General features: G+C 35.0%; 1 protein-coding gene across 1 annotated transcript; it reads right to left on the bottom strand.

Annotated features, from left to right (window-relative positions):
* Window positions 1-5,629: 5,629 nt before the first annotated feature.
* On the bottom strand, window positions 5,630-11,804 carry LOC123551111 (uncharacterized). Its single transcript, XM_053540608.1, has 3 exons — window positions 11,646-11,804; window positions 9,610-9,756; window positions 5,630-5,872 (listed from the first exon to the last, which is right to left on the bottom strand). Exons 1-3 carry the CDS (start codon window positions 11,701-11,703, stop codon window positions 5,739-5,741), a joined length of 339 nt encoding a protein of 112 aa, XP_053396583.1. The 5' UTR covers window positions 11,704-11,804; the 3' UTR covers window positions 5,630-5,738.
* Window positions 11,805-12,447: the final 643 nt, after the last annotated feature.

Below are 12,447 nucleotides of genomic sequence, written 5' to 3'. Positions count from 1 at the left end.
AAATGTCCTCATTTCTGTTTACGGACATACATTTCCTAATACGCTTTAACGCCTAGATACCTTGTTTAAAACGCTTCTTTTAGAAAATATCTTATAGATCTAAAGAAAGTAATTCGTTTTATTTTATTTTTTTCTATTATTCATGTAAGGTATGCAGGAAAACAAACTCAGTGGAAGTAGTTGCTGATGAAAATATCCAGCACTCGTTACCACCTTAGCCCTTATCATGCTAGACACGATCGATTCTGCCTTTGCGACCAGTGTAGATCTAGACCAGCCTGCACATCTGTGCAGTCTGATCAAGATCTGCATTGTTCGCCATACATTCAGTATCTTTTTGGTAAGCATCCCATTTAACAGTCAATGGAACTGTCCAAATTGAAAGATGGATGTAGAAATTTAGCAGAGTTAACAGTCCTCTTGGAACCCAATAAGAAAAAAGTGTAAGTTGCAGTTCAAATGTCAGAAAACTTACGCTCATATGTCTTTCTTATAACCCCAATGAGAGCATCCTTCTCTGCTTTGGTCTCCAATTGAACCATCTCGCCACTAAAGCTATCAGATTTACAGAGAGCCTGCAAACAAAGGCATCAAGGTTTTTGATTTTTTTTTTATTTTATCCAAGAATATTTCAACATTTTTATTCAGAAAGTTTGGGTTTCACAAAATTTCTAAAATAATTAAAACTTCAAACTTCTTCCAAACCAGATAAAGTGTTTTAAACGAGCTTTGCTATCCAGGCAACATTTGATAACAAATGTAATTAGTGAGCAGCAATGGTTTAAATAATATTAGAATTTCTACTATAGTTTCTTCTTAAATTTCTTAATTATATGTGTGCTGTGAAAACAATAAACGAAGGAATGATAGAACATAATGTACAATAGCAGAAACGAAGTTGTTCGGCATTGGTATAACAACGTAGCATCTTCCATTCACTTCAAACCATCCGGCACCACACGATGCAAGATCACCAGTATACACAGCTGAAATTGGAAGACAAGAGCTAGTACTCCCTATTTTATTTAATTGGCCTCATATTATTATTGCTTACTCAAAAAACGATATTAGCATGAAAACAGAATTTCATTTGAAATCTAATATATGATTCATCCGAAAAGACGAATTTCAGGGGTTATTTTCATTTAATTTTAATGCAAAATTAAACCTCTAATAAGTAGACAGGGTGAAAATATGTTGTTATATCTTCTTATTTATTCTTATGTTAGTTTCGCAAAGTTAAAGAATATTTTTTTTGTTGGTTTGTATCTTTTTTCATACGAAATATAATTGTAGAATAGATACACCGATACACACACATGAGTCATATTTTGACAGCTCACTTGAGATGAATAAACAATCAATAGCCCGCCCGCTTAGCTTAGTAGGGAGAGCGCAGATCTACGGATCGCGGGATCGTGAATTCGATTCCCGGGCGAGGCATATGCTTTCCGTGATGATTTGATAAAAGACATTGTGTCTGAAATCATTCGTCCTCAACCTCTGATTCATGTGGGGAAGTTGGCAGTTACTTGCGGAGAACAGCTTTGTGCTGGTACAGAATCCAGGAACACTGGTTAGGTTTACTGCCCGCCGTTGCATAACTGAAATACTGTTGAAAAACGGCGTTAACCCCAAAAACAAAAACACTTACAATTGATAATACATGACCAACGTATGATTGACGTTTTCTTTAAACTAGAATTTTAATTTTTTTTCTTACCACCAAGACATAGTCCAGTTATAAGAATAAATAATCCGGTATTTGTCATATATACGAATGTTTAAATGTAAACTGTCTTTAATTTGAACAGTATTTACAATATCTGCTAGATAACAGTACAGATAAGACAGAAGATGATGTAACTGAATCATAGCTATACTTAATGGTATTCCCGTTTTCTGTCTTTTCCGTCTTTTTGTTCATCACGTTTAATTTTTTGTCTTTGTATTCCTTGTTGTACTTTTTTATCTTGTCTTTATCGTCATCAACAGCATCACCACTATCATCAGCATTTTATTGTTATTATGCCCGAGAGGTCATAATTAAGCCACCAATTTGAGATAATTTTCACTTTTAATAAATTCAGTCAGAGATTTATTTAAGGAAGGAAAAACACATCACTTATGGTAAGATCCCTGTTAGAAAATATATACTTTCCATTTCCATTGGTTAAGATGTAGTCACATGATCAATGATAAAAAGCCGTAATGACTCGAAGGCGGAAGTCATTACGGTTTGACGTCAAAACAATGCGACGTCAAACACAATTTATTGCGAAAAAAAAAACACTCCAAAGGCTGCAGATACTTGTAGCCAATTTTTATATTTATTTAAGTAGGCTGGATTTAGTAATAAAACAATTCTTGCTTTTAGGTTCGGTAAATATGTGGATTTATCGACCTGATAAATGCGATATCAACCGCAGACTGCGCCCTCGGTCGATATCGCTTGTATCAGGTCGATAAATCCTCATATCGACCTCACTAAAAGGCAGTTGTTGTATATTGTTTTTATAAGATTTCATAATTACCCACTTTAATAAGAAAGTATTTAAGAAATTGAGTATTTTATTATTTCAATATTATTTCTACTTTTATATTTGCATTTGATAAATAACGTCTGGTGAGGATCCATGCTGTTCACTAACCGTTTCTCTAATTGTAATAGGCTTTGAAAGCGAACAGCATGGATCCTGACCAGACTGTGCGGATGCGCAGGCTGGTCTGGATCCATGCTGGTCGCAAAGCCACTATGTTGGTTTTCTCATGGCACGGCTCATATGATAAAACTACCTCCAGTGCAAAAATGCGCCCAAAGACCGTAGATAATTAAGTGTTACTGACGATGCGTTAAAATTGAACAAATCCGTCAGCTGACCAACATCTGATTAACCTCCTTTAGAGTCTTTGAATTATTATTGATATTAATACAATATGTTCTATATGTGTCTAACCGTTTTGACCGTTTTCCGTCGGCACATAATGCGTTAATTGCTCGTCTCATACAGTTCCCGACGGGGACCTACAAAACTGCTCTACTGCCAGCTTCGAATCATATGTGAATGTCACATTCCAATTGATGGCTTTAATGCTTTTCAACTTTGTTATTTCCGGCGACATTTCGTAATTATATTCGCAGTGTTTAACTGTTACAACTTCCGCCAGTTACAGCAGTTAACTGCAGTAACTGTTTCGTGGGGATGGTGTTAACAAACTTCGTCAGATTTGGTGTCATGGCAACCAAATGTATTAACGTTTGATTAAAAGTATGGAGGCTGATTTCTGCCATTTCGTTCTAGTGTGTCGGCGAGTTTAAAGAGCGCTAATATGCCAATACTTGAAATTAACGTGCCAGTACGATATTTTAAAGGCCATATTTGTCGTATCGGCGCAATCATCGCGTTTTGTCGATCTGACGTGATGGCACTTTTAATGGACGCTAACATGCCAGACCGACAATTAGCACACTAGTACGACAAAAAAAATACAGCGCGCAAATGTGTCATTCTTGCGTATTGGCGTGTGGCGCCCTTCGAACAAGCCAACACGCCGAAACAACAGCAAATTAAGGTGCCGATACAACAAATACTGCTTTTGGTTTGTTCCTCTAAACGCGCCAATACGCTAGAACAAAATGGCAGATATCAGCCACCATATACAGATATTAGGACCCAGCTTTTTTGAGACACATCATGTTTTGTGTTCAAACCGTTTTACAGTTGGACTTTACGATTTCATCTTTAATTGCGTCTGACGGAACAGGCAGAGGACACAATGATCGTTATCTGTCTTCTGGCTTTTTCCGCTGGGCTCTGAATGGTGTTACCCTTGATGCTCAGCTACCTTTTATCTTTGACTTGTTTTGTGATCTTTTGACATCTAACAATAGTTAAGGTCTCATAGAGAAATAATTGGCCATTTACTTTTACATATCTCAAACAATGAACTCTTGGGACGGCTTCAAAATTGGTCCTCATATGGGAGTATTTTTTTCTCCCGCGGGGTTTTCGCTATCCCATGGGAGGTCTTGCGGGAGAAATACCCCATTTGGGTTTAACAAAATTTCTGAAATTCATTGTTTATCGCCGGAAAGTATTTCTTAGTCTTTAATGTCGTGTTATTTCTATATTAAACCTGAAAATAAGCATTTTGAAAATCTCCCACTGGAGGTTTCCTCCCACATGTGATACTGGCGAACTCCAGCAGGAGAGTTCATCTGCGGGAAAATTTCTCCTGTTTCGAAAATGGGGTTATTCCGCCATTTTTATTGCAGAATTTATTCTTACTTTCATATATGGAATTTTTCTTGGTAGTTTACGCAACAATTTTTAATTACAACTGACTTTCTTAAAATAATAACAATAATGATAATAATAACAACAACAACAACAATAATGATGATGATGATAATAATAGTAAGAACAAGAACTCTGAATGCGTATTTTCGTGTAAGGTTATTTATCCTTATATAAGATCTCAGCTAAATTAAACGTATGTTAGCTATCTTCTATAAGAGGTTATAAATATGTTAACGCACACTGAAATAGCCTGCGGGCGGGTTATACAGCTTTTCTGAGTTAATTTTGATTTCATACATATGTGCTGATAAATTAGCTTAATGTGCAATTTTTCTTCACCATACTATAATTATTCGCAATTACATGATATCGCACTTTTAAACTATAACAAAATTAAAAACAGGCAATGTCTTTGACACATCCTTGAATTTAAATCAAGATAAAAAAAATCAGCCAGTGACCACAATACAGTAATTGTGAATATATGAAAGATCATAGTTTTCGAAAAATAGTTCTTCTTTGATATTCTTTAACTTCGGTAACCTTACAAACTATAAAATAAAAACAATGAAATAAATGTAAATGTCTATTTTTCAAAATTAAGTCCGTTTCCGTTTCTCAGTCTGTGAGAGGTACATGTCGCAATTAAACTGATTGCTAGTTTTCTTTGTATTATTTTTAGTTTAACCCAGTTTTTCAACATTATTTCATATAGGTAACGGCGGGCCTATAGTTAACATCACTGCTTTCCAGCTGGCTATTTACATATCTTCATGTGAGGTAGTGTGGAGTTCATGTTAGATTTAAGGCACATTTGTATTTGTTTCTCATACATGTATTTTAATAGTTTGGTATTTGCTTTGTTACAAATAGAGTGTTACAAATAGATCAGAATAATATCATTGTTAATATACGCGAGATATTTATAAAGTAAAGATGGTGAATATTAACATTTCATAGGCATGCAAACTGCTTGTTGTTTCTGTTTCATAAAGTTACATTTTGTAAGGTGACATGACATTTTTAATAGGCAAAATGCAAATCCAAGTATTCTTTGCGTTCTCTTTTTTTTGTTAATAAATGACATTGCTGTACAAAACAGAGTGATAAAACAGAAAATAAATCTACCATAAATCTGCCCACACAAGATGTCTAAAGGCTTTGATTATTATGCGATGCGATCACCTAAGATATGTTACTTGTTGACCTACGTAACAGCTTCTATGGAACAGCCATAAGACATCTTATTTGATATTTTTTCACTGTTTTAACTCAAAACAAAATTGTAGGAGTTATCTGATGGCACTGAGTTATTATAACGCAATAACTATGTTACATGATAGAATATATTTGAAATAGAATACAGCAGTTTTAATCCATTTTCTAACATTTGAATTCAGGTGCCTGGTCGTTTTTGATAGCTATTAGAATATCTTCTTAACACGTGAGTTTAACGTTATGACACTCCCAGCATACTGTCTCATCAACTCGAATTTCAACACCGAACAATTCAGCTGAGCACCCTTCTGGTACATGAATCATCGGACAAGGCAGCGAAGGACATGTATCAACTGAAATATAAATAGCATACATTAGGTACAGCAACGACGAAAGGTGAAAACTGAAATGTAAACACAAGACATCTGACAAAACAGTGAAGGACATGTGCCTTATGACATAACACATTAAGCACGGCAGTGAAGGACATGTGAAAATTGAAATGAATGAAATACAATACATTCATGCAAGTAGAGGTGGATTTATTTCAACTGAAAAAAAAAACACACACACACACTTTTTATTCGGCGAGTAGTGAAATTCTTGTGTCAACTGAAATACGAACATCATACATTAGGCAAGAAGTGATGGTCATCTATCAACTGAAGTACAAACATCCTACAAAATTAATGGCAAACTGTGATAGACTTGCGTCAACTGAAATTTAGAAACCATATATTAGGCCGGTATTGATGCATTTATGTCAAATTTTATACAAATACCATACCTAAGACAAATAGTAACGGACTTGTGTCAATGGAAATGCAAAAAACAAAAAACATACATTAGGATAATAGTAATGGATTCACATCAACTGAAATACAGACACCAAACATTAGGATAGTAGTGATGGACTTATGTCAACTTAAATACAAACACCGTATCTTAAGCAGGAAGGGATGGATTCATGTTGTCAACTGAAATACAAATACCAAACTTTAGGGTAGTAGTGGATTTATGTCAACTGAAATACAAAGGCAGTGTCTACTGAAATACAAACATCATATATCAGGCAAGCACTGTATAACATAGTTGATACAGATACATCAACTATTCTTCAAGGTAGTGAAGGGAAAAGGCCAAATGAAATTTAGACATCATATATAAAGCATACCAGCATAACAGCTGAACTAAAATAAAAGCAAAGAATATAAGAGAAGACATTAAAGGACATGCACCGACAGAAATATTAATATCATACTTAAGGCAAGGCAATGTTGAAATTGTGTCATCTTAAATTCAAACATTTTCCATTGAGTAATACAGTAACAAGAGGGTCATAATGACCCTTGATAGCTCACTTGAGTAATATGAGCGACATGTTTAAAATGTCAAACTGATGCTAAAATATTGAGATAGTAGGTCATATTCATGGTCAAACAAAGTCATTTGTAACATCGGTGTGCAAAACTGTACATGTCATCCAAATCCCAAGGCTGTAATCTTAAAAAGCAAGAATGTAGGTCAGTAGGTCAAGGCAGGGCTTTTTCCCTATAGTGCTAACACCCATAAAAGGAGGCAATGCCAAAGCAAAAAGTATGCTTTTTTTTCCCAGTGCTAAACATAAAATTCCCAAATCATTATTACTGGCTAGTTTTTAATTGCTTTTCTACAAAAGTTTTACTATATTGTAAACTGTTACTCATTAGATATAGTAAAGAGTTATTTATATGCCAGCACAAGTTTAAAAATGTTATTCTAAATAAAAACAATTATACTTTGTTAAGTTTCCTATATTCCCAGACGAGACAGTTTACAAGGTATTTTCCCAAATATTTCAAATGTTTTATTTCCTATATAAGTCTATTAAAACTTGAGACACCCCAGGCATAGGGCCTCTTTTTACACAAGAGTAATAATTCGAACATTCTTGGTGGAGGACCACAAGGCAATGCTACATACCACATATCAAAGGCATAGGTCTTGCGGTTCTAGACAAGAAAATTTTTGTTTTTTTCCTATATAAGTCAATGTAAGTCTTGTGACCCCAGGGGCGGGGTCTCTTTCATCCCAAGGACACACTTTGGACAATCTTCATAGAGGACCATCAGATAACGACACATGCCAAATATCAAGGCCCTATGCTTTGCGGTTTTGGACAAGAAGATTTTTACAGTATTTCCTTTCGGTTGCCATCGCATGGAATTCAATTCCTCGAACAATTCTGAAAGGAGACCAGTATTGGATCATTCCTGTGATGTTTGGTGTAATTCTGCAAAGAAGTTTTCAAGAAGAGGATTTTTTTAGAAAATGTTGATAGACGCACGACGGACGACACACGATGGACATTTAGCTGTCACAAAAGAATGTTAAAGGTCAGCCAGACATCAATTGTCTGTTTTTCGCCTCCGCGTTTTCTGTACACGTGATATAATTCCACTGTTATGTCGTGGAGATGCTACTTTAAACAAGAAGTTCGTGATGATCCTATATAGCTCAACTATTAAACTTGGCCTTGGAATCATCATGATGAAAATGCTAATCAGATTTCTTGAAGATCATAAACATGGCCTCTAGAGTTATAACAAGGTACTTCTTATTTGCGCAGGTGACCTAGTTTTTTACCCCACATGACCTAGTTTCACACTTGGCCAAGGAAGCATCAAGATAAACATTCTGACAAAGTTTCACGAAGATAGGGTCATAAATGTGGCCGCTAGAGTGTTAACAAGATTTTCCTTTGAGCGGGTGACCTAGTTTTTGACACCACATGACCAAGTTTCAAACCTAGGAATTATCCAGATAAACATTCTAACCAAATTTCATGAAGAAAGAGTGATAAATGTGGCATCAAGAGTGTTTACAAGCTTTTCCTTTGATTTGAGTGGTGACCTAGTTTTTTGACCGCATATGACCCAGTTTCGAACTTGGCCTATATAAACGTTCTTACCAAGTTTCATGAAGATAGGATCATAAATGTGGCCTCTAGGGTGTTTACAAGCTTTTCCTTTGATTTGACCTGGTGACCTAGTTTTTGACCCCATATAACCCAATTCCAAACTTGGCCTAAAGATGATCAGCATTCTGTGCAAGTTTGTATAAAATCAAAGCATAAATGAAACCTCCATATGGCTGAAAGGGCAAAAATAGAAAATCATGCCCCTTTTAGGGCATTAACTTTAGATGATGGAATCTAGCTGGTTTTCGAAATGAACTGAGATTGTGATTTATGTTGTGCATACGTATGGTTAAAATCGTATGTAAAATGTCACTTCTATCGTGTTCACAAGGTAAAAATAATCACATGTTGGCTCGTTTAGGGGTAAATTAGGGGATGTAACTTCGGAACCTATAACTGGATTAGGCGATCCAAGATCTATTGTTGTTAAAGATATCTTGCAAGTTTGTATCAAATCAACCGATAAATGAAGTCTCTGTATTGCTGCAAAAGCCAACATGGCCCTTTAAGGGGCAATAACTCTAAGACCCATGACGGGGTCTTGCCAGTTTTCAAAAGAACCGAGATATTATGTCAGTACAAATTGTATTCAAGTTTGATTGAAATCAATTGCAAAATGTAGTCTCTATCGTATGAGCCAAAATAGCAAATTTTGAACCTTTAAGGGGCCACTCTGGAACCAATAATTGAATCTGACCAGTTTTCAAAAGGAACCGAGATATTATGCCAATACAATTTATAAGCAAGTTTTATTAAAGTCAACTGCAAAATGTGGTCTCTATCGTGTTCATAAGAAACTGTGGACGGACGGACGGACGGACGGACGGACGAAGGGCGATCACAAAAGCTCTCCCAGTCACTATGAAGGATTCTAGGGTGAATTTGAATATTTCAATGAGCATTTGAGAATGAAAATAAAAAAGAACCTTCTTGTGATTTATCGCCTGATTTAGCACGTGATGTCGTTTACACGTGTGGCTATTTATCAGCCGGGTTGACGCCCTTGTGATTCAATTACTGTGTATCTAAACTCTGAACCGAGGTAATTCAGACGATTACGGCCTTGATTCGTTTATAACAATACAGTTTGACAATAATTATACCAATGTTATGTAAATAATACATATTTACGTGATTCTACACAGAACTGGCAAGCTGGACACTGCGACGACGTAATGTATGACGTCATTAAATATGGTCTATCAGGCGGGCACGGAAGAGGACTTACGCATCCAATGTCTTCCCTGGAAGGACAACCAAACGACCGGCAGTTGACAGCTGAAATAAATGAACCAGAAAAAATATGTTTAATGATGTTGGTTTTACTGGGTTTAATGCTGTTATTCCAACAATATTTTGATTATTTAAAGGTGGCCAGTTAGATGGATTATGTATCAGAGCTTTGCCACAATCTGTTGTTATGTTACTTTCTACATTTCGCATATTATTAAATTGCTGTCAAAATACGGTGTTTTTGGTGTTGTGAATAAGAATTAACATGTTTTTTACAGACTTCATGTTTGGAAAAAATGAAAGACACATTTCTATAGTAAATTATCCTTGTAATTTGTTTGAATAATGCCATAATGTAACCAAACAAATTGTAAAAATCACCATTTCACAACAAAGTTCGTCCTTTTTGTAACTTGCATGCGTGTATCAAAATTTAAATACACAATGTACATGTTTTGAAAAAAATTCAATTCCATTTTGATATATTGTAACGTAAATTTATACAGTTTCTTGTCATATACAAATGTATTAACATAATTACACATTATAAACATCATAAATTATATAAATTTTAGGAAATGAATTGAAGGTATCACTTTAAAATGAAATATAGAAGAATATGCATTCAGTACGTAAGTTTGATAAAGTATTTAATTATAAATTTGATGGAAGGAGGCATCATTGCTTTAAGGCAGTTGCTAGGGGTCCGGTTACCCGTAAAAGTATATTGATTACCGAACCTCTAGACTCCATGTCTTGAGGTCCTGTCACCGGACCCCTAGCCACTTCCTTTCTTAATTTTGGAAACAACATAACATGAAACATATCTGGATACTATGTACTATATACATGTGAACAATATTGTTAGCTCAGGAATTAACATTGAATGGCTCGTTACTTGGGTATTGTATTCAACAGCGATTACATTTGAATGACATAACAAGAAGGCATGATACACAAGAGCGCTGAATAGTGTGTAGTTCCCATAAGTTCAGTAAATTTCATAGCATTTGGTCTTATACAAAAATGGTTTAATACACCCGTCCTAATAACTCTGTAAAAAGTATAAATCATAAAATGATATTCATCTTCAATATCACCAGTATGAAGTTACAAATACGTAAAGTGCGGTCTGTTCTATCAGCACCAAAACGTCCAGAATTGACGGATTCTTTATTAATAAGAAAATAAATCCAAATATTTTTAAGACTCAAAAAGACATTTAAAAGTTCGATATGCAAACTAGGTACGGCGGTTGTTTCCAAGTGCACGCACGGTTCATGGCCTGTCAGAGTCGCTTACCGATAGGCCGTTTTTCAGCGGCATTCCGTCTATTGAATTTAATGTAGTATCTACCGACTAGATAATCTCACACCCGAAATAGCGACAAGCAAATGCATCCTATATAGATTTTTTTAACTTCCACAAAAATAACTGAAAAGCAACAACTAAAATCTAATTGCTTAATTAAACTGTATTTTTAAGTTAAACAGACACTGGTATCTTGTTAAAGAATTTTTAATTCTAACTTTATACACATCACACCGATTCCAATGGCTTATTCTATAGATGAATAACAAATGAATTAATTATGAAAAATATCGTCAGCATAGTTCAACTTGGTGAAATGAAGACGTTGCTAAGGCTGATCTTCATGCGTGCCCCATGCAGAAATGACCACACTGTAAATAAAATGCATGGTATCTGATTTGGCATATTTGCAGCAGATACGTTATTTCCTACTTTTTCAAAATCATATCTTAATGCGTCTTTTTGTCTTGTTTTGAAGGTCTGGCATCACTCTATGTATCTTAAGCGCAAATATATAACAGTCATGAGAAAATTCCATTATTTTAATAAAATGAATGTCACTGTACGCAAAGCAAACAGTTACTGATAAATTCAAGTTTTCAACATAATAAAACAAAACTTACCCGCAATTAGGGCTATGCCAAGACACAATAACGTTTGAAGCCTTACATCCGCCATCATATAGTAGAATGAACTTCAGGAACAAAACACTTGTTGTTTATATAGTGTTTCATGCAATGATAACAGTCACTGTGTCTACAACTTTATAAATTGGACTGATAATCACTTTACAAAATTGCCACAATCTATACATCTTTAGCCTTGATTATAGAGAATTGCTGCGGCAATGTTCGATAATTTGTATAATTCCACACATTATTTAAATCATTCATCCAATAACATATTTTGTACTTTTATGTCTTTTAACATTATGCTGTTTATAAGTTTTACATTGATATCATTCCGATGAAATTGGTAACAGTGAGCCAGCGCCACTTATCTAAATGTCGGCTTTAGTAAACAACAAGTCAGTCAGTACTGAATCCAGCAACACTACTAAGGTCATCATACCACAATTCCATAAATGATATACTGTTCATTGTTTTACGGCACTAAACATGACAAGAAATTCTGGTTTCACATCATTCTCAATTGTATCAAGGTATGAAACGAAAACTTTTAAATCGGCTGTAATCACAGAGATACAGACCAATCAAGTGTTCAGGCTCTATCAGTAACCCCTTAAGATCATGCTGGGTTAAAGCAGCACTCTAAGTTAGCCGCTTTAGTCAGAAGTTATCTTAAAGTCATTGTTTTAAGTTATACCTCAAAATATGATCTACTAATGTCAAGAAAACTATTTTTTACAAGTACCCTGCCAAAGTAACTGTTGCTGCCTTCTAACTTTGAACAATATAGGCTGGT

This window comes from Mercenaria mercenaria, chromosome 4, assembly GCF_021730395.1.
Source record: "Mercenaria mercenaria strain notata chromosome 4, MADL_Memer_1, whole genome shotgun sequence".
Classification (NCBI taxonomy): Eukaryota; Metazoa; Mollusca; class Bivalvia; order Venerida; family Veneridae; genus Mercenaria; species Mercenaria mercenaria.
Note: the sequence above shows the minus strand (reverse complement) of the source record. Positions and strands in the feature narration are given on the sequence as shown.